General features: G+C 43.2%; 1 protein-coding gene across 1 annotated transcript in view; it reads left to right on the top strand.

The window, feature by feature from the left end:
• The window catches only part of LOC142487230 (collagen alpha-2(VI) chain-like), a 119459-nt gene that overhangs the window by 28456 nt on the left and 67185 nt on the right, over positions 1–23818 (top strand). Inside the window, exons 12-19 of the mRNA XM_075586133.1 lie at positions 779–841; positions 1216–1278; positions 4663–4716; positions 7404–7439; positions 11357–11419; positions 12171–12233; positions 19705–19767; positions 23633–23695. Of these exons, the coding sequence (XP_075442248.1) occupies positions 779–841; positions 1216–1278; positions 4663–4716; positions 7404–7439; positions 11357–11419; positions 12171–12233; positions 19705–19767; positions 23633–23695 (468 nt within the window). The remainder of the gene's footprint in view (positions 1–778; positions 842–1215; positions 1279–4662; positions 4717–7403; positions 7440–11356; positions 11420–12170; positions 12234–19704; positions 19768–23632; positions 23696–23818) is intronic.

The following is a 23818-nucleotide window of genomic DNA, read 5'->3' as shown; positions in this document are numbered from 1 at the left end:
ATCAACGCATAGATAGTGTCCAGTTCCGCCTTTAGCGCAGATCCACAGCCATTCTGTCTGAGGTAAAAGACAAGGGCGAGGTCCCAACAGCACACCCCGACAATCGTTTCGCCGTGAATCTTGTTGCGGGAATGATAGTCAATACTGAGCAGCTGCAGAATTTTAAAGCGCCCGCCTTTATGACGTAATGCATCACATGTTCAGCACTCACAAATTACAGCAGTTATAGGATCAATGTCGCCCATCTACTAATCGCACAGTAGGGACAAATGCCTAAAACTAAGCAGAGAGGTTATTGAGTGATTGACACAGCCTCTGAACAGATATAAAAAGGCACAATAGACCACAATATGTACATAAATGTGGGAGAATACATAACAGCACTATAAACTTATAGGAACATGAAGAAACCAAGGTAGTCATTAAGGCCGGCTGGCATCATAGATCCCAGCTGAACTATCCACCTGCATGCCTTCTTTAAAAGAGATATCTCCATATCACCACCTCTGATATCCAAGGAGACCTAGTATTATTAAAGAACTAGTATTATTTTAGTGCTGTAGCAATCAACCACTGTTTGTAGAAGTTCAACCATAATTTGATCACATCATTGTTTCACACTCAGTCTCTATTTCATGCATCTAATGTACCTCTTAGAAGCATTTCTTTTTTGTTTTTAATTGTATTTCTTACATGTAAGAAAAGAAGACTTAACAGGGTTCAGTGCTAAAACATTTTTTAGGATCTAGTTCAATTACTTGTTTATTTGTATCTTAAGGGAGAAGTAGGACCATTTGGTAATGCTGGACTGAGAGGAATGCCAGGAGATCCAGGGGAGAAGGTAAATCTGCACACACGAGTTTATGATCTGCAAAAGACATTGGTCTGACACCATGTGAAAAATACAGTGCATTCAAATTATATGCTAGCTCTGCTGGAATGCCTGGGGATTGTCTTCATTATGCTGATGTAGACACGTGGCTGTTTGTCATTTTCCAGGGGCACCGAGTAGCCTCTTTTCAAATATTACTGATATTTGGTGTGTACAACCTTTCTGCTACAGTTCTATAGTTTTATATTTTGTACTATGGGAATTCCCATTCACTACAGTACATTGGGGTTAACAACTGTTACATCCAGTAACTATTGTGCAGCTTAGTAAATAGACCCCAATGTGCTGTGAAAAATATATAATGTTGCCTTTTCTGCTCTTAGGGTTATCCTGGACAACAAGGCCAGTCAGGCCCACATGGAACAAAAGGAGATGCCGGTGACCAGGTATACTACATCTTGGGTCACTGTTTTCAGAAAGCACTTTTCATTTTTACTGTTTACATTCTATTAGATATGTTTTCTGGTCACATGCCTTAAGAGAAAGAGAGTTACAGTATAGACTCTATTTTTCCATCAAGCTGAAGCTGTCAGTATGTTCTGAGACCAGATTCTTACTTCTGACTGTAGAATTCCAAATGTTGCCATCCATTAGTTACAGTCTCTGGACAACATTTGTAATGCTTAAAAAAATGATTAGGATTAGAGATTGGCAAATTATTATTTTTTTGCCGAATTTGGATCCGCAGCTGACCGGCTGGTTCCTTTGGGCCACGGATTTCAGTGGATCAATCTCAAAAAGGGGGATTCGCTTTTTGCGGATTTTTTATCATTATTACCAATAGACTCCGCGGATTCCACAATCCGTCGACGAATTTGTAGAATCCAATCCGCAGATTCAGCAATTCTTTGGAAGATGCCCCAATGGATTGCTGAATCTGCTGATTGGATTCTAAAAATCCGTCCACACGTTGTATCCAATGGCGTTTTTTTATGGATCGGCGTGGATGAAAACCGACCAAATCCGTTTGCGGATTTGACATCGCAAAACGGATCTTGGGTTGAAAATACGATAAAATCCGGGAGACAGATTTGGGCGGATTCGCTCATCTCTCCTTGGGATAGACACAAGAACATCCTAAGTATGAATGAAATCGAGGATCTAACTGGGTCTGAGGTTTTACAATAGATAGGAAAATCGGCAGACTAAATGGGCTAAGGGGTTCTTATCTCCCACCAAGTTCTATGTTTCCCTCTTTCTAGTATGTGTAAAGATGACTGAGTGCATTACTTGCAGTATGTAAAGCAACCAATCCTGATCCACAATACTGCATCAAACCCTGTAATTTGAAGAAATTATGTTGATCAATACATAATAAGGGAGCAGTTTATAGGCTACATAACTTGGCCATAAGATAATATGCTGGCCTGCTATTTCAAGGCAGACCCCAGTAAGATATTTCTTACGTTATACCTACAACAACCTAACTCCATTTCATGAACTGGCTGACCCCTTCATTTTAATTAGTTGGAGCCAAACTCTCTGACTGCAAAACCGAAAAGCATACTTAATAATCTGATTAATCAGCAGGTCACCAATGAGTTGGAGGAAAGCTCAAAGCCAAAACTAAAAAGGAGGTTGCACATCCTTCAAGACTATCCAGGGATAAATGCACAGTTTATATAGAACTCGCACAACGCGTTCAGTGCTTTATATGTGCAACCCCACCCTGCCCGGCTCTAAGGGAGTTTGCAACTTATTTGTGGTAGGGGGTTCTCAGGGTGCATACCTTAGTCCAACTTGATGGGTCTTGCAGGCTGGGCATGTTTCCAGATGTTAAAAGATGGGCGCCAGGAGTTTTGTAGTTTTGAATAAAAAATATAATCTTTATTAACTAGTACAACATATTTCTTCCTCGCATTCCATTCAGAGGCTCTTGAGGAGGCACATCACTTGGTATAACTATAAATTCTCTATCACTTTACTATTGTAACATGGACCCTATCATTATCTTTAACACTAATAAACTGTTACTCTAACCTTGCCTTTGTCTCTTACTCATAACTATATCTATTCTTGTTGAAATTAGCTGGTTATATCTATACCATCTGTATCCCCATCTATTTCTGCCCTGGTTACCAGAATGAATATCTTTCTTCCTATGTCCATTCTTCACCTGTCCCAAGTTACCAGGTTTATCTCTATGGGTCACTCTTTACCCTCCTGACCTAGTTAGCTATTTACCATCCTGACCTAGTTACCAGGTATACCTTCTATGTGGCTCTATATTATTACTACTTTGACCTAGTTAGCCATTTACCATCCTGACCTAGTTACCAGGTATACCTTCTATGTGGCTCTATATTATTACCTGTTTGACCTAGTTAGCCATTTACCATCCTGACCTAGTTACCAGGTATACCTTCTTTGTATCTCTGTATTACTGCTACCCTGACGTACTGTAGTTACCAGGTATACCTTCTGTGTGTCTCCATATTATTACCTCAGGTATCCCTGTTCAGGGGACTCTGAGTTCTATTGATTTGAATAACTGGCATAGACAGTGTCCTACATACTTAGGGCACCTACCTCACACTGGGATTCAATGGCCTCTAGTTTAACACTTGAAATAACTAACCATCTCTATTGAACTATACTTATTTAACTATTTACCTATTTAACTATTTACAGTGAGCCCTCTCCTGAGTCCCTTCTGCAGAGGTCTGATGTAACTCTTTTCCCTCTCCTCACTAATCCATCAAAAAAGGGGGTGGCTACTTCCCACTCAGTGATTGGAGCTTTGAACAGTGAACAGCTTTGTTCCCAACTCTGCCTAGTAACCCCAATGCAGAGGGGGATTAAACATGCATAAATCAGTATATACAGTGATCAGAGCATATTTTAGGTAAAGAACCCAGGAATGGTACAGTATGTGATGTCATGCATTGCCTGGCTGCTTTCTTGACTGCTGCTATTATCTGTTTTTGTCAAGTTTAAGTAGGTTTATTTGGACATGGATGAGGTGGTATTGTATGGTTCTGCAGGCACAAATTAGGAAAATAATAGTTAAATAGTAAATACAGTAGTACACATTATACATATAACTCAAAACGCTATTTCATCATTGGACATTGAGAGTATGAATACCAATGTTTTCACAACCACAATGGCAACCTGATCTCAATGAGATATATGCACAGAAAGTGGATTTTGGATTTTCAATATTTGCTAGTAAAAGCCAACCTGACTATGGCCTTGTCACGAATGTCACACCTGTGAGCATGTGACTGTGAATGTGAAAGGGGTTAAAACCTCCAGCGATCCAGCTGACTTACTTACCTCCCTGAGGAGCACTAAAAATGAGCAATAACTCCCCAAAAATGTCACGCCTCAATTATGCTTCCACCACCAAGAGTAATTTAAGGTCTTACCCTCAGGAATTCCTTAGCCACTATTTACTGAAAAAATATATAATTGACACACAAAAAACAATGTAGAAAAATGTGTTAATCTCTTCTAAAAGGTACAGTACTTATTACATTTTAGATTTAATATCCAAAAAGTGTATAGTGCTTGTTTGCAGAAAAATTAGTTTACACAAACATACAATATATGAATGCATAGTTTCATAAAATCAAAAAATCAAACAGAGAATCTATACGTTACTAACAAGTAATATTAGATCCCTTCAATGCGGTCTTGAAGCTGAAGATACGAGAAGTCACATGATATTGATGTAACACCCCTATCACATTAATTGATTCAAATTTGTGTAGATTTTTTCCATTATGGAATTCATGATTTCTTCGCTGTTGTTTTTTTAAATCTAGGGAGCTCCAGGATACAGGGGAAATGTTGGCATTCCAGGAATGAAAGGATTAAAGGTGGATATTTAAGTATATTTTTAATGTTATGTAAAATGTTAACTTGTCTATCCAAGCATCAATGCATTTGTATAAAATTGAAGACACATTCAGTTCTTTGGATGATATAACACAACTATTAAACAGAATTTAAGATAGAGGTACTTTCCCAGTCTTTGATCTTGATTTGGTCTTCTTCACAGTGCCTCTCCGCTTATACAACGAACTATGCAGAAGGCCCATGAGGAATAGCTAGGAAATATGTTGTGGAATTAATACAGTACGTTGTGTATTCTTCAGTAGGCATCAAGAAACATCCATACAGAGCATGTAAACAATATTTAAAGATATCTAAATGACCAGGGGGCAGCAATTAATTGCACTACAATTCAGTATGTTCTGGCATTTCCAGCAATGACAGAATTAAAAGTGTAATCCAGTTTTCACTAGATATTTTTAACACTGCTGCTCCAACAGTCCCAGGTTATCCCATAATGATATCTATGACATTGTCAACTTAGAATACGGAGGAATGAAACATCTGGAATGGGTCATTACCAATTAGTTGACCAGTGGTTAATTTAATGTACGTGCATAGGACCTTTTAAATGACAATGCAGGTTTCATTCAAAGTATTTAGTGTTGTGCTTTGATTTGGAATTATTCCTTACAAATCTCTGCTATTTTCTACTGGGATCATCTAATGATGTCTTAGATGTGAGGATTCTAATTTCTACATTTGCCTCTATATACATCGTGTAACTGCATACCGTATACTGTAGCATGCATCAAAACACTCCCATTACCAGGGAGAGCCTGGTTCTCTGTAGCTTTCATAGTAGGGTTTAGATAGAAGCACTAATTGGGTTTTTAGAGAAGCCTGAAGGTTATATACTAACTAGCCACAAAACAATGCCCATATCCCGGAGAAACATCATATTGTTAACTCCTTTGATATACTATAATAGTGATAATGTCATTCATGATATCATATAATTGCAATACTGTTTAAAGGCGCAGTCTCCCCCTAAAAGTCAGCTATGTTGAAATAAGCTCAAAATGATGCAATTTAAAACAGATTACAAACCTTGTCTGCATGTCTTCCATGCTGTTTTTATTTTATTGGAATTGTTATTTAAAAAGGCCAAAAGTCTGCAGTTGAGTGTTCCCATGGCAACTGCTGCTGTTTATCCTTATTGACGCTACCGTACCAGGAAGGTCAGAGCTGTTTTTTCAGGCACACTTACAGATGTAGCCAGATTTACTGTCCTTTAGGCCGCTGAAATAAATGCAGAAATCCAGGGCCCAATCGTGGCCCCACGCTGCCATAAGGACAGCAAGTTTTTCAGCCCACAAGGATTAACGCGGCGGGGGTCCGTGCACTTTAATTGGACCCCCACAGCCTTAATCCTTCACTTGAATGGGCCATTCTGCGGGGCGAGAATACTCACCTTTTAGATCAGCTGCACAGTTGTCTCTGTCCCCCCTGCAGCCGTCTTCAGCCATGTCTCCATCTCTCCATCTGAAGCCATGTCTCCATCTCTCCATCTGAAGCCATGTCTCCATCTCTCCATCTGAAGCCATGTCTCCATCTCTCCATCTGAAGCCATGTCTCCATCTCTCCATCTGAAGCCATGTCTCCATCTCTCCATCTGAAGCCATGTCTCCATCTCTCCATCTGAAGCCATGTCTCCATCTCTCCATCTGAAGCCATGTCTCCATCTCTCCATCTGAAGCCATGTCTCCATCTCTCCATCTGAAGCCATGTCTCCATCTCTCCATCTGAAGCCATGTCTCCATCTCTCCATCTGAAGCCATGTCTCCATCTCTCCATCTGAAGCCATGTCTCCATCTCTCCATCTGAAGCCATGTCTCCATCTCTCCATCTGAAGCCATGTTCCCGCCACGCTGAAGGTAACAGATACAGGGCTGCACTGTACTTCCTCCCCCTGGCTGATGTAGTTGCCCTTACATGGGGCTCTTCATCATGAGAGGAGCTTATGGCCATATTTGGTCATGTACATCAAGGAGGCTGGACAGTGTTACGTGTCCTGATGATGTAGATAACCAAATATGGCCAAATAGCCTCCCCCTCATGATGTACCCATATAAGGGAATGTAGATCATCCAAGGGATGGAAGTACAGTACAGCCCTGTATCTGTTAACTTCAACGCTGCAGGGACACAAATCCAGATGGAGAGACGGCTGCAGATCGCTGCGCAGCTCATCTAAAAGATGAGTACCGTTATTCTCCCTCCGGCAGATGGCCCAAAAGAATTAACGCTATGGGGGCAGCTTACTGTCCTTGGGGCCGCGAGAGCCGCAGTGCAGCCGCACTGGAACAGTGAAAATCTCGGCACCGAGGACACTAAGTCTTGCAACAGCTGTATGATATCAAATAAACTCTCCCATCCAGAGCCTCTCAGATAAGACTCTGTGAAATGCCCTGAAGTCATAAAGTCATAAAGTGGTAATGGCGCTTAATATCTGTATTAAGTTTGGTTTTGGGCTCATTTTTAGGATTAAAAAACACTGTTTTAAAATCAGTGCGCAGGGGAAAATAGAGAGGTGAAAAGAGACAATCTACTGTAAAGTCTGAAAACTAAATCCATCAAAAAATAAATAAACATGACCAGCACATTTTATGAAACTATCATAGTTTTTAACATAATTTGCAACTTAATAACATTCTTTATTTTTTGCTCAGTGGAAGGCGGGTCCTCCTGGTGTCAGTGGCGATCAAGTACGTACTTATAATACTTGTATTTGTGTACAACTGCTTCTGGTGCTGGTTAATTTGATCAGCAAGTAAAATACTTCTCATGTCCTGAAATGTGTTTTTAATTGACTGTGACACCATCCCAAGCAGATAAATGTAATTAAAAAAGATTAGCCATACATTCAGAAAATCCCCAGGATGGAATTTAGAAAGAAAAGAGTTTTGTACCAAATGTAGGAAAACTGAGTAACAGTTTTCTTACATTTGATGCTAATTTTTCAATAGAAAAACTGTCTCCTCGAGGCATTATTACTTACCAATGTTAAAAAAAAGTAAACAGTAGACAACATAATAATATATCTATATTTTATGGCAATTTTGGATCAGAGAATGCATCTTGACGCGTTGTGCCATTTCTAGCGCATAATTGGGCTAAATGTTAAAAAAAGACATTTCTTCCATCTGGTGCAGGCTCTTACAGTATAGGCCAAAAACACCTTCAACTTGTTTCATTCAGATCGAAGGGACAAAAGGGGATCAGATATCACTGTTTAATGCCATAATCCCACTTTTTGTAATTTCCCAAGTCGCAAGGTGATGCAGAGAGGGCATAAAGAATGGAGCAAAGAGCTTGATATATTGACACAGAGACACCAGATGAAAATGACGCTATTTGCATAGATTTTGCTCCAAATTTGCCTGAGTACATAGGCCCCATAGTATATATGTAACGACTGTGAAGATGATGATGCACCTAAAGCAGTCACTGGAAGAGGCATGATTGACTGGAATATTTCTATTTATTTCTGCTTTTCTCATTTGTTTCTATCGTTTGTATGTTACTTTTATTATATTAAAGGGCTTTTGATGTCTTAATGCTTTTAAGCTGCACATATATATATATTTCATACTTGGCCAAGAAAGAGTATAGAGGGGCAATCCCTCCTAGGGCAAAAGTTTATTGACAGCAAGGACATATTGTTTAGATTTAGTCATGGCTATTTTCCATGGGAAATGTTGGCACAACCATAGCAGAGAAAGGAGCAGACTGGAAATTTGACCTGTAAACTGGAGCCTCTCGTAGCCTCACCAGCAAATCCATTTATTTATTGACAATGCTGCATAACTTTTTGTATCCCGTGGAAAATCATGATACCCATCTTTGTTATCAGCTGTTGTGTGCAGTGAAGTTCTCAGGATGAATGTTACCTTTGGGAATAGGCACAGTATTTTCCCAGGATACGGCAACGCACTGTTTCCCCGTGCAGCTGTAGTTAAGAAACGAAAAGAGTGAATGACAGTAATATGGCATGAGGTATTTAGTCAAACTGGGAGTGCAGCCATGGAGCAGGTGCTGGCTACATACACTCGGCTGTTTTTTATATGTTGGAAAATGTTTTTCCTATTTAAACGTCATTCTGAATTTCCTCTCATAGAGGGAAAAAATATCACCAGCACTGAACTTTGTTCTGGTATCTATAAACAATTGCACGTCACTAACAAACAATTATGGGTAATTATTCCATGCTTTCACAATTAATTCCATGTTACAAAAATGTGTTCATGAGAGATTACTGTGTTGCAACCATGTTTAGATCCAGATTACTGAAATGCATCCATAAGTGATAATTACATGTTTCTAAAATATATCCATAAATATTACTATATTAAAAGAAGGATTCATATCAAATATTACTTGGTCACTAAGCATGTATCATTTTCTTTACATCCAATTAGCCGTGGTGGCTAATGTAGAAAAGTTAACATTTGATTTTCTTCTATCTGACACGTATATCCTAAGCAAAGGGACACACACCACCTCAGACCCAATGACAAAAAAACTGAGTCATTTGCTGATGCAAACTTTAACATATTGTATATCCATATTATTATAGAAATGCGGAGAGCAGCTACATACTGTACCTTACTGCTCCAGAGAAACTCCCTGAAAAGGGAGCAAATTTGTCACTTTGACACGTAGAGGAGGAACTAGGGGTTTGTTTTTGCCCCGGGACAAGTTCCACGAACTGTACGACGACCCCACCACCACCCCCCACCTCACCCTTCTCCACATATTTTTTATAGAACCAAGGCAAAACAATCCTATAATTTTTAACTGTATTTGTGAATCTTTTGTATGAACATCCTCCCTCCCAACTATTATTTCCCCCATTCTTTCTCTCCCCCACCATTCTATCTTCATCCTTCTATTCTCTCTCCCACCTCCTCCCCCACCCAGTCACTCACTCCCCCCATTCTCTTGATCGACCCTCATCCCCATTCTACAGTATTGCACTCCCCCTTCATTCTTTCACTCCCCCCACTCTCTCACTCCCCATCTCCTCCACCATTTTCTCTCACTCCTCCCCCCAGTCACTCCCCTCAGTCTTTCTCTCTCCCTCCTCCACCAGTCTCTCTTGCTCCCACAATTTCTCTCCCTTGCCCCTCCTACCCCAGTCTCTCGCTCATCTCCTACCTACAGTCTATCTCACTCCCCCCAGTCTCTATCACTCCCCCCTCCAACCCCAATCTCTCACTCCCCCTCCTCCCCCAGTCTCTCACTACCCGAGTCTCTCTCACTTGCCCCTCCTCCCCATCCCTCTCACTCACCCTCCTACCCCCAGTCTCCCTTTCTTCCCCTAGTATCTCTCTCCTCCCCCCAGTGTCTCACCCCTCCTCCCTAGACTCTCTCAACCCCCTTCCACCATCAGTCTCTCTCACTCCCGCCAGTCTCTCACCCCTCTCCTCCCCAGTCTCTCACCCCCCCTCCTCCCCAGTCCCTATCACTCCCCCAGTCACTCTCTCCAGCCACTCACACTCCTCACAGTCACTCTCACTTCCTCCAGTCTCTCTACCCCTCCTCCCTCAGTCTTTCTAACCCCAGTCTTGCTCTCCCCAGTCTCTCACACTACCCCAGTCACTAACACTCATTGCAGCTGTTCTCACTCCCTCCAGCCTCTCTCCCCTCCCTCCCCAGTCTCTCCCCTTCTCCCTCCCCAGTCTCTCTCCCTTCTCCCCCCCCAGTCTCACTCCAGTCTCTCAGTCTTATCTCCTCCCCCCAGTTTTTCTCCTCCAGCCTCTCACTCCCCCATCTCTCACTCCTGCCAGTCTCTCTCCCCACTTCTCCCCCTGTCTCACTCCAATCCAGTCACTCACTCCTCCCCCCAGTCTCTCTCACTCCCCCCGTCTCTCACTCCCCCCAGTCTCTCTCACTCCCCCTCACCCCAGTCTCTCACTCCCCCCAAGTCTCTCTCACTCCACCCCAGTCACTTTCACTCCTCCCCAAGTCTCTCTCACTCCTACCCCAGTCTCACACTCGCCTTCATCCTCACAGTCTCTCCTCCCTTAACACCCTCAGTCTCTCCCCTTTCCTCTTCCCCCAGTCTCTCTACCCCCTCCTCTCTTTAGTCTTTCGCCCCCAGTCTTTCTCCCCCAGTCATTCTCCCTCTCTCTCCCTCTCCCCCCCTCCCCAAATCTCTCTCACTCCCCTCCTCCTAAAACCCTACCTGACCCTACCTGAAGGGGGGGGGATGTCCATCCTGGCAGCAGACCCCGGATGTTGTGACTGACAACGGCTTCCATTAACAGTTAACGCTGGATCGGCGTGCTATACATGGCAGCTGTACTTATTGAATCCCAGCCTAAGATCCTCCATTAAAGAGTCACTGGTGATCTTTGACACAGTTATAATACATGTAATGCTTGATTTCTAACTGATCACAGTGCACTACTGATCCCTACTATTACTGTATGTCTATTGAAAATAGGAACTTGGAGAATCCAGGCTGGACTACTCTGTCATTATGGCATGTACTGTACAGAAGCCAGTTTGGCAATACTGCAATTGGAATGGTTTTCTCCACTGGGCTCTTCGCTTTGTGTCTCTTTTCATTCTCATGTTCTCCATTCTACATTTTAGTGGCATTGTATTACATTTGCAGGGAATCCGAGGTGACAATGGTGTTCCTGGACCACGTGGTGTTGTGGGAAACAAAGGACAACAGGTATATGTGGTTTTTTTCTTGAGGAACATACTGTATTTAGACTTCAGTAAATGTGTACAGTATCTGATCAATTCAGCACTAAATAATTCACACAGGACAGCATATAGATTTGATCAAACATAAAATACTTAACACACGGATATGAGATCTGAAAGGTTTCAAAACATCTCTACATAATCTTACATCAATGAGGAACTCTTTTGTTGGTCCAATAAAAGGAATTACAAACTAAAATTACTCTCCACTACAGGAATATAAAGGTGTCTACTTCATACTACATAAAACACACAGAGCTCCAGGATCTGAGAAATTCCAAAAACTGTTTCAATAATTCAACATTCAGCAAATCATTTTGTTAGCATATTGTAAATTTACAAGGACATCATACAGAGTCTTACTAAATATGTAACACAATCTCTACTGTATAACTGTTGATATTTTTAACCTTCAGCTTTGCATGCTTATGCCACAGACTGTAATCTGCGATTTTTATATTTATTCATTTTTTTTTTGTTCCCAAAATTGGTCACACGTCTTCCAAAATCCTGCTGTTTCTCAATTTAGCAAAAATTATCCAAAGAAAGGGCATACTGAATGGATAAACGTTTCTTAACCCAAGAACCTCCTGTGTGCCTATTTCCTTCTTGTGTTTCAAAACCACTCTGGAGTTGGATAGGACAGTAATGCATTATTTCAATACGTGTTGCATCTCTTCCTAAGGGGTTTCATTTTCATGTGTTTTAATTGAAAGGGAGAACAGGGACCTGAAGGATATCGAGGACTACTTGGGGAGAGAGGAAATAAAGGAGGAATAGTAAGTAAAATCAAATATTTTTCCTTGAAAGAAGAGATCTGTGCTAAACGCCAACAGTAACGTAAGAATAATGTCTTACTAGGAAGACACTATTTAAGTAATAATTCCAGAAGGACAAGGCATTATTGGCCAAGAATGCCCTGGCTGGAAGACTTGAAGGCTCGAGGCGAAGCTAAATTTAGGCTTTTTTTTTATTTTTATTTTTCATAAAAAAGATAGACACTTTTATAGTCATATTGATTTTTATCAGCATGATTGTCTTCATTCTTATGCGTTTACTGCAAGTTTATTAAAAGGAAATTGTACATACACAAAGCCCCCTCTATACTGTATACACACAAACACACACACTGCAGCCCCCCCCCTCTATGCATACTCCTGCTCCCTGTAAACCCACAAAACTGCAGACACACACGCTAGAACACACTCTGCAGCCCTCGTCCACCCTCTACACCCACAATGCAGCCCCCCTCTACACACACAAAACACTCTGCACCCCTCCTCCACCCACAAATCAAACGACAGCCCCCTCTCTGCACCCACAAAACACACACTGCAGAGACACACACAAACCAACAAAACAGACTACGCCATCTCTACAGCCACAAAACACACCAGCAGCCTCTCCCTGCACCCACTGCAGCCCCCCTATAAACCCACACACTGCAGGCACACACACCAATAAAACACTCTGCACCCCTCCTCCACCCACAAAACACACAGTGAAGACACAGACAGCAGCACCCCCTCTAAACCAACAAAACACACACACCCCAGGCACACACCAACAAGACTCTGCTGCCCCCTATACACCCACAAAACACACCAACAGAAAACACACACACACACAACACTCTGCTAGCCCCTTTACACCCACAAAACACACAGCAGACACACAAAACTTTCCCCTCACTCTCCTGTGCGGAGCTCTCTGCAGGCAGGGTGGGGGAGGAGTCAGTGCCTTGCTGCTGCCTCCTGTCCAATGTCCAATCACCTCCCCTGTCTAAGAGCAAATCCCACTCTGTGTGAATGAGAACTGAAAGCTGATTGGCTGAAAAACATGGCAAGGTGCCAAAAATTCTGGGCCATCACTGATTGGATAATGCCCGGAATTTTAACCAATCAGAGAGCAGGGATTTCAATAATGCCTGGAATTGAACAACTTTAGCCTATAATTAATAATAAATAAAATAAAAAGACAAATATAAACAAACCTTACATATCGTTAATCAGTGTTAATTATATTGCTCAGTTATCTGAGCAAAAAGTAAAGAAAGTGTAAAGTTACTAATACTGTAAATTGAAATAGACATAGTCTAAGGCCGCGGTTATAGTGTGCACTATGGCATGTGTAATGGCGCGTACAGTGCGAACAAAATGCAGCAGCCCTATCGGGCCGGCCATAATGAGCGTGATGAAGAGCAACTGCACGGCAGAATTTTGAGCCGACAAATAATTTCGTTTTTTTTGCACGACGGCCGCGTCACGTGAGCGGTTCAGCCAATGAGGGCAAACCAGCCTGGTGACGCCTCCGCATTGCCTCCATCTACAGTGCACACATCGCACGGGTGACAGGCTCACTCGACACCATGCGCTCTGTCGCACACGCCCACTTTAATTACTGCCTAAGCAAGAAAAGTACAGACGTGCTATATATAATAATATGTATCAAGTTGTAAAAGTGACAGTAATTGTAACCTTTTTGATACCAGAAGGGCCAGCAATGCTTTGTTGAAGGAATAAAATTCCCATTTAAAATGTGTGTTTCTTATTGCAGCATTGTCCCCACCCCCCTTTTTTAACAGGTTGGGATGCAGGCGGTCCCCAGAGCTTAACTGCATTGATTTCAGCTCTGGGAGCCGTCATTTCCCGAGATACTTGCCGGTAAGAAAAGCGTCTGTAGTTCCTGGTATTTAAGTTCCCCATGTCATGTGGGCCAATAGAAAGCCGCAATGGACGAGCCGCCATTTTATTTACCCTGGAAAAGAAGAATGCTCTACTTTTACCGCTAAGTATCTTGTGAACGAGTGGGTCCCCGGAGCTGAGACGTGCTATTTTCAGCTCAGGGGACACATTGGTTTACAGATATTAGCAGTAAAAGTAAAACACACGACCCCCTGTCTCACATCATGTAACAAAAAATGGGGGGGTTATAAAAGAAATGATCATAGGGAAGTGCGGACCTAATGTCAATATATCAATCCCAAATTGTATTTCCCATACATATTGGAGATATTTACATTCAGCCGTTGAACGAGTTATTTCATGCATTTTAAACCCAATAAATCCCTTATTACACCATAAGATGCACAAAAACACTTCTAATCTTCTAGACAAATCTCCAAGTGACCACGAGAACATTATCTGAGGAGCAGCGCTTCACTGGCCCCCATCCTGTTTCCTAATGCACTAACCACCTTTACTTTGTTGGACTAGTGACTCATTTTAACATCACTAGTACTAACAAGACTGCATTATCTTGTGGTAACCATAAATATGTTTTATATAGATATTTCTTCATTGAACAGCTAAATAGCTATTTATCTATTGGACGTCAAGCACCATTTTCTACTATACTACTGTATATACAGTATGATACATGTATTGCCATTGGGTGCAATGAAGTGTGTTACATTTGTATGTATTTTCTGCATACTCTATGTTCTGTGTGTGTGCATGTGTTTATAGAGTGTTTGTTCATGCATGATATGTGCATCTGATGTGTGTATTTGGTCTGTGTGTTGTGTTTGTGATGTGTGTACATATGTATGTGATATGTTTATCTGGCGTTTGTTTATTGTGCTTTTGCATGTGTACGAAGCTTGCTTATTGTAGGGTGCGTGTAGCGCATCTATGCTTGGTGTGTGGGCTGCCTGGTAACTGGGCCACGTGGTTGGGCTTGCCGCCCCGGGCAAGAATTTGCCAGCCAGACTCCGATACCCAACCCTAAAATGTAACATTTTCTCCCACCATTATTTGTTAATACAATGTGCGTCTTTCCCCGCCCTGGCAAGAGCAGAGATAATAAAACCAAAGAATATAGTGGTCACGCGAGAGATACCATTCAGCTCGAAGCATTTGAAATCATTCATTGCACGTTATGACATCACGCTTTCATACTGGATTTTGGTGTCCCATATTATACAAACTGAAATGTGACAACCTCCGCCTACATTATTTTTATTTTGTATCTGCTTAATACATGTAGACAGTTCCCCTATTTCCCTTACTTCCTGTTCCGGGGCGCATCAGGGGAAGGCTGTCAGGAGACGCCCGGTGCCGCTGGAATGGCAGGCGGACTCGGCACAGGTGCCAGAGAGCTGCGGGCGGTTAGGGAGCGCTCCGGTGCTCTGCAATACAGACGGCGGTCAACTTGGAGTTTCACGCATATGCAGAGGGTAGCCCGCGCATGCGCAGTGCAGCAGCCGGTACAGGCAGGCTCCGCAAGGGACTACAAGTCCAAGCAGCCTCAGGGTCTGCTCGTCAGGTGGGGGAGCACAGCCAATAGGGCTATGGTATCTCCAGGAAGAGAGGAAAGGCTACATTTGGCATGCTAGGAGCACCACGCCAGTCGGGAGCAGGACGGAGCGGAAGAATGTCGTGACTAGGGAGCAGTGCTCCGCTGGACTAGGCCAGAGTTCCCCTCAGGTCCAAGCTAGGCCCCGACTTACTGTAGGTTGTGTGTGCTGCAGGGAAGGCCCATAGGTAGGGACGCTTTCCTAGTACTGATAGTATCAGGGACACAGTGACTTACGCCGTGCAGTGGGATCAGACCACCATCTACTAAGAGACTCTTTATGGTGAGACACTCCAGCGGGAGTTCACCCCACACAGAGGCGGACGCATTCGTTGGACGGACCGGATGAACGCACATCAGTGGATCAGACGGATCCTTTGTGTTGTTCAGCGGTACCCGGGTACTGGAGTGCCCGGAAAGGTATCACCATCTACGTTCACCAACGGCCATACACACACTGGGGTAGTGCTACCGCACACACCTGGCGTGGTTTTCACTCTGTGGACACCGGGTGGTTGGGTGCCCAGGGCACCTCAGTACTTTGGGGGTCTCACCAGGGTGGCGTTATTGTGTTGGGGGTACGATATTGCAGAGTTATGTGTTGCCAGTAAAGATAAATTGGGAACAAACAAACAATGGGGGAGCATGGGATTAGAAAGACATATACAATAATAATGGTGATGAATATTGACAGTAGTTCCAAAGGTGGGGGGCGGGTTGTAAATATAATAATACTTACACGGCCATGTGTAAGCAACCTGTAAGGAATCCACTACTGGCTTTGACTGCAGCCTTGCAGACCTGTGCAGTTGCAAGCTTCCTCTGGCAATCTATGGCACAGGTGCTGCCTCTCATTGCAGCTTCTGCCCTGTGCTACTTCATTGGAGGAATTCTCACACACCCTCCTCCTGTGATTGGATCTCCGCCCTTTATATTCTAGGCGTCGGCTCTGAACCAGCGCCGAGCATAACTATTCCTACCTCTATGTTACTGTCTCTGCCACAAACCACCCCAGGCCTCTCTCCTAGCGTTCTTACCTTCCAAGTTCCTGAGTATCCAGAGGCCTGGTCCTGGACGTCTGTGCTGAAGCGTTGTTGCCAGCACTGGCCTGCTGCTATCTCCTTGCAGTGGCCAACCCTGGACATCTGTGCTGAAGCGTTGATGCCAGCACTGGTAACTGCTGCATTCCCTCCTAGCAGTGGCTACCCTTCCTGTCCTGCGGCCTGCTGCTATTCTCCTGCAGTGGCCTACCCTGGACGTCTGTGCTGAAGCGTTGATGCCAGCACTGGTAACTGCTGCATTCCCTCCTAGCAGTGGCTACCCTTCCTGTCCTGCGGCCTGCTGCTATTCTCCTGCAGTGGCCTACCCTGGACGCCTGTGCTGAAGCGTTGATGCCAGCACTGGTAACTGCTGCATTCCCTCCTAGCAGTGGCTACCCTTCCTTTCCTGCGGCCTGCTGCGATCCTCTTGCAGTGGCCTGCCTTGGACTTCTGCGCTGAAGTGTTGGTTCTTCCCGACGCTGCCCTGCGGTGAACTTCGGCCAGCCTGCTGTCTCCTCCTGCTGAGATCGGCGTCATGGGCCGAGGCCGCTCCTCGCGCAGAAGCAACCCCCGTGCTCACGCTCCTAAGCTGAAGCGGGGCACTCCTGACTTCCTGTTGCCGAACTCCTGCTTCATTAACGACGATGCTGCCTTCTCCAATCCTGACCCTGCGATGTACGACTACGAACTGCGCACTCCGGATCAGTCTGCGTGGACTAAGGTCGGTGATTATATAACCCCACCTCAGCCCCGCGGTCCGGTCCCGGTTTGTGGTGAGCATCGGCGTAACACAACCACAATTAGTGATCACCTCCTTGAGGGCGAGCTGTGCCTCTCCCAGCTAGATATAGCTGTATGTTGATAGGGTTAGGGGAAATGATATATAATCTATAAGGCTATACTCACACGGCCCTGTGTGAGCTGGTGTAGAAATTGGTTACTTTGGGGTTAAATTTAACCCATCCACATCTATTCGTCACGTAATGGGGGTTTTCTCCAGTATCCAGGGCAGCACGAAAATCAGTGCTAACTCCCAGGCGTCAGCCAGGCTCTCCCCCCAGGTGTTATGATGCTTGGGGGGGGGGGGAGGGGTTGGGTGATGAGAAAAACGAGTGAGGCACGGTTCCAGTTAAATATTCACAAGAAATCGCATTTATTAATTAAAACAGCAAAGGGACTCACATACATATAGAATGGACCCCTGGCCTCCTCACGCAATCCAGGATCGAGTTTGAGCAGCTTTGTGCGCCCTTCCCGCGTCCGGGATGCAGGAAGAAAAACTATCCTGCTGGGCTGCAAACACTGCTCCACGGTCTGACTGCGGAAGCCTCCTTAGGTCAAAATCTTCTGGTGGTTTAGAGCAACGCGTTTCGTCGACACATCGACTTCCTCAGGCTCAAAAAATAATTATTTTTGTGTATATTTAATCTTTACTGTGTGTTCTTGGGAAGGGGTTATCCAACTGCGCTTGGATCCCTCCCAGGTGGAGGCACTGTATTCAGATAGACCACGACCACCCCAGGCTCCCTGTAGCGGAGGATCAGGCCTCCTGTGAGCCACTCAGGTAACGCACCACACGTAGTTTCCCTTAGACATGGGGTAAAGGGGCTACATACATAACCACCAAATGGAGGTTATTCATTAAACATTGATAGCTGCTAGTGATTGTCAACGGCCATTAACTTGAATGGTTGTTTATGACCACTAACAGGTAACCGTTATTAGTGTAATGAATAAACCACACAGAGGGAAACTTCAGTGGGGTCACCTTTCCCATTAAGGAAATCTTACAAACAATACTGCAGAATAAGACCAAAGACACTGAACGTTATACTTTTATGTAAGAAATATGACTCTTTGTAATGTAATAATTTTTATATCATATGCTGTAGCTTTTGCACGCTAGGGAATACATACAGCCTTAATTATTCTATAGTACTGAGGTAGGAGTGAGGCCAGTCCTCTAAGAAGACTATTGATTAAAGTAGAGTCCCAATGCAATAAACAGACTGATGTTTATTAAATGGAACATGTTTCCCTCTCCCTCTCATGCATCATTTTTTTGGAGGGGATAAAACAAGTACCAGAAATGAATACCTGTGACTAAGGTTTAGATAAATCTCAGCAGTTGACACTTAAAATCTGACTGGGTATACAGGCATACTCCGCATTAACGTACGTAATGGGTCCAGAGCATGTATGTAAAGCATAAACACTACCTTTTTTCCACTTATCGATGCTACAGTACAGGTTGGGAGACGGTATTGCTGTTAAGGACGTGCTGACAGGCGCATGCGCGAGCTGCCGTTTGCCTATTGGGTGAGGGGAATCAGCTCGTCACTACTACGGCAGTCTGTAGGGCAGAATAAGTGTCCATACTCGCGAAGCAAGCGTACGGACAGGGGTATGGTGCTATTGAAAATATGTCCTTACTCGCGAGTGTACTTAAAGTGAGTGTCCTTAAACCGGGGTATGCCTGTAGTGTGTACAATCGGACAAGGAATTTCAAATCTATTTTTAAAATATTGTCATACTGTACATCATACTTTTTGATAATAACATGTTGTCCAATAACTAACTTTTCTGTTATTGCTACAATAGTAATGTAGCCTTGATTTATACAAAACGCCATCTCCAACTTACATAGACAGAATGCTCTAAGGTTTGATGCAATTTATTTTTTCCCCCACACACTGAGATTCCCTATTTCCAAGCGAATGTAATTATGTAAGTGTGAATGGCTGATCAGCATTCTCCTGTCTGAATCTATTATACAGTTCATTCATGAAAGTGCCAGGATACCGGAAGTGAATACTCCTGAACCAGGGGCTTCTCTGTGATAAGACTGTAGTGACTTTGCACATATAATTATCATACCCACCCTCAAATTGACCATACGTCTTTCTTCTCTCAGGGAGCACCAGGCTTTCCTGGTCCAAGAGGTCCACCTGGTGACAGCGGAATCATAGGAGAACAAGTAAGTTCATGTTTGTTCAATACAGAGTTTGTGGCATTGCTAGAAATTGAAGGACTTTGGCCCACATTTGCTAAGTGGTGCTATGCCATAAGACACTTTCCACCTTCTAACACTGTTAGCCATATTACAGCCCATATAATGGGCCTTAAGGTTTCTACAGCTATGGAATGTGTCTTATGGCATAAGCACTGCTTAGTAAATAAGTGTTGTAGGAACTCCGTAAGGAAACATTACAGGCTTCTTCTTTCATCAGTCACACTGTATAGTGATGTTGTGAGAACTTTTTTTCTTTTATAAAGTCATTCTCTTAAATGCCTATACTGTGCGTTTTCTGTGCAGATAGCACTAGGCGACATGAAATGCATTATCTTACCTTATTACCAAACTTCACCCTCTTACAGACCAAAACGATCTACTTTAAAAAGAACCTCTCTTTCTTTCTTTACACGTGGTACAATATATACATTTTGAAAATAGGCAACAAAGTAGTACCGGAAATATGTGGCCTGTGTGCATGCAAGCACAGTACTTTATCACTACTTACTGTGCTTTTGACCAATCTCTGTTTTGGTTGATAGTCTAAGGTATTGCTAACTGCTTGATATAACCAAAGCCAGGTGAGTCTGGATGTCAAAGGCCCAATTTAAGAGGCTATACTGAGCCTTCTGCAATCTTAATTCTTCTACATTATGGTATAACTCTGCCATAATCTAAAATAGAATGTGTACAATTAGAGTATCGATCTATGGAGCCACAAGAGATGTGGTGATGGATGGCACCATTGCCCCTCTACAGACCATTCCCATTTACAAGGTAAAAGTTAGAGTCACTTCAAAATAGAATTTTAACCTGAAGCAACTAGTCAATTCATAAATATGTCAGTATAAATATGCTGATAAAACACAGGGACATCCACATTTGGAGTAAATGGGTGTGACGGTTGGGGTAGCCGGCCTTCATAATAAAGGTGAAACCCGGATGGCTGCCCCTAAAAAACATGTGTAATGGGCTATTTGTGTCAGCTCTTGGGATCAGTGAAATATGTTAATGTGTTCCCCTGTAACCATCTTCCCTTAAACTGTCCCCTGTGGGTTTATAAGCTAGGGATGCCATGTGTATTTATGATCCCTCATAGGAAATAGCTGCAGGACCAGAACTTTGGGAACGAACGGGAGATTAAGGAGGGATGTTGAGAGGCAAAAAGGGTTAAAAACTATGTAAAGTGTTGCTGACCGGTTATACCGGGAGTACTGTAATTGTACCCCCAAATAGTGCATGTTTTGCGGGTATGCATCTGTAGATAAAGACGGTGTGTTTTGGAGTGCTAATATAACCCTATGTAATATCATTGACCCACCAGCAAGTTCTGCAATCGGGTTTTAAAACACAGTGCAGGAGCCTGTTTTAAAACCAAGTTGTAGACTCAAAGTTGTAGATTCCAAGTTGTAGATTCCAAGTTCTCAATGCATTTGGATAGGTAACCATTACTATGCAGACAGCCCCGGTAATGGATTTAGCCGGCAATGGCGTTCAAAGGAATGGATGGGCAAGGTGTCAGGCCATCTGGCAGGCGGGAAAGGGCGGAGGAACAGGTCTACGGATGAGCTCTCAGTGGGTGAGACCCTTTGTTGTAGCAAAATTCTGTGGAGCCTACCCCCGGACGGTAATGGCCTGGCCAGGGAAAACCATTGCTGAGATGGAGCTCGTAGGCACAATTTCCATGGCCAGTTCATATTTACTGCCTTGCCGGCAACCTGAGCCTAAGCACATCCCCTCCTTTGATTGGGTAAAGCCAGGTGAGCTCCTGGCTTGTGATTGGCTGCTGTGTACAATCCTAGGCTCTGATTGGTCACCAGTCCATCTACAATATTAAACATAGCACAGCGAGATCTATGTAAGGGGACTGGCCGAACAAAGAGCATCCTTGGGCTTTGTCCGATGTAGCGCTGGCGGGCTTTTCCAAAGTGCTTGGCTCCGAATAGCAAAGCACTCGGCATGGAGTTGTCGGAGAAGCCTGGCCTAGCTGAGGACAAGTCCTGTAATCGTGACCAAGTTTTCAGAATGCGCCCAAGTTCTGAAAATGAGGCCAAGTTCCCACAAAGGTTTTACCTTGCTCCAGGCTTCTCCAGTGACACGATTGGCGGGAACTCGGCATAGAAGTGCTGGAGCAGCCCGCCAAGTGGAAGGGAAGCGCAGGGAGCAAGTTCTCGCCTCCAGGTTCTCAGGACCATGTTCTGAGAATTGGACAGAGCTGAAACCAGCTGGTAGAGCGCGGTGACTTTCCCAAAAAGAGTACTGTGTGTTCCTGAATGTGGAGCGGACAGGGTAAGCCTACCTGAAGCAGGCGCCCTGCACCTAGTTGAGGCTAGTGACTCCCCCCAGACCCCAGTTGGTATGTATTTACTGTATTTTGTGCAACTGTTGTTTGTCTGCAGGCCTGCCGGATTAAACTCAATTTATTTAACAATGTTGTCCTGCCTAGTGAATTGATCCCGGAAGGTATAAAGGTGTTAAAAGTACTAGTCTCCTGTGACAATGGGCCTTATGCTTTTACATGTAGCTGCTCATTCTCCTCTATTGGATATGCACACTCAGCATGCAGATATAATACTGTACCTGAGCAATTAAGAAGTAGTTACCACATCTCGTAACTTTTACAGAAGGGAAATTCAAAAACAGTATGTATCCCAATTTCCCAGATCTTAATTTTGTCACAGTTTCATATTTAATGAGCAATATTTTATAGCTCTTACAGATCTAAGGATCTTAATATTCAACTGTAGGTTGAATATTAAAATTGTATATAATCTGTTACTTAACTCTATTATAATGCTTTACTTAGGAGAGCACTCTTGTGGTCCAAAAGATTAAAGATACATTTTGTTATATAGACTTTTTGGAATTTACACAGATATTTCTCAAGAGACAACCATAGTGAAGCATACAGTAGATGCATTTATATACCCCAGTGAAGTGAATATTGCAGTTTAAAGAGGGATCTACAGTAAAACCGCCGGCATTGTTAGGTAACAGTTGAGGTGAAAAAAACCCCAAAAAGTGCAATTGAGAGCAATTATATAATACCAAAATATACAACATTTATATTAACCTTTTCAGTGGCTTTTTCACGTACCAGGTACTTATTGGGCAAATGCTAGTTTTCCAGGGAATTATGTTGCTGACCGTTCCTGACGGCGTGGCCAATCCAATCGAAACGGAATTGGAGCACTCTCTACTTCCATTTCTTGCACCCGCATACCCACCCGTGTCATGTAATTGCTCAGTAAGTGCTGGAATGCCACCAGACCCCAACACTAAAAAGTATAATAAAATCATATTGAGTGTCCAAACCTACATCTACTGGATAACAAAACTATGAATAAAGCAATATACATAGGGTCACTGGGGGTAGAGGCAAATCTACTGTATGAATACACACTATAACTGAAGTTACATGGAAATAAATATCGACCTTTGTATTAGAACTGAATCTATTTGACATAACTGTTATACATGGCACAGCACAAGAGATTATTATCATTGCCATAATAGTTGAGTAATCCGTTTTTAAAGCAAGAAGACCCGATAATGATTGTGTAATACAAAAATGTAGATTAAAGCAGTGCATTCTGGGTAATATTTGAGAACATGGGAAAGGACCGCTTAGTTGGGGATAGGCGTGTGATAGAATCATTGTGGTCCATCTGGCAGCAAAAGAGTTAACATAACATTGCAATGTTAGTGATCGTATTTTGTTCTTTTAACTTTGCTTTTGTTTATTCTAAACACAATGATATAGATGTAGAAAGCAACTTAATATCTGCATTATAACTTCAGCTGTAATGAGTTCTGCTTTCTGTTTAAGGGCAGCTCTGGTGACCCTGGAGATATTGGAGCAAGAGGCGACACTGGACTACCAGGATCCCAAGTATGTGCAAAAACCCTATCTTACCTGGATTTTTTCCACTTCTCAATTATGTAAAGGAAACAAAACACAAAACCCCAGCAAGCTCTTTTTGGGAACCCCTGAGCCCCCACAAAATATATATAT

The sequence above is a fragment of the Ascaphus truei genome, chromosome 2 (assembly GCF_040206685.1).
Source record: "Ascaphus truei isolate aAscTru1 chromosome 2, aAscTru1.hap1, whole genome shotgun sequence".
Classification (NCBI taxonomy): domain Eukaryota; kingdom Metazoa; phylum Chordata; class Amphibia; order Anura; family Ascaphidae; genus Ascaphus; species Ascaphus truei.
The sequence above is the reverse complement of the archived record's forward strand: the minus strand, read 5'-3'. Positions and strand labels throughout refer to the sequence as shown.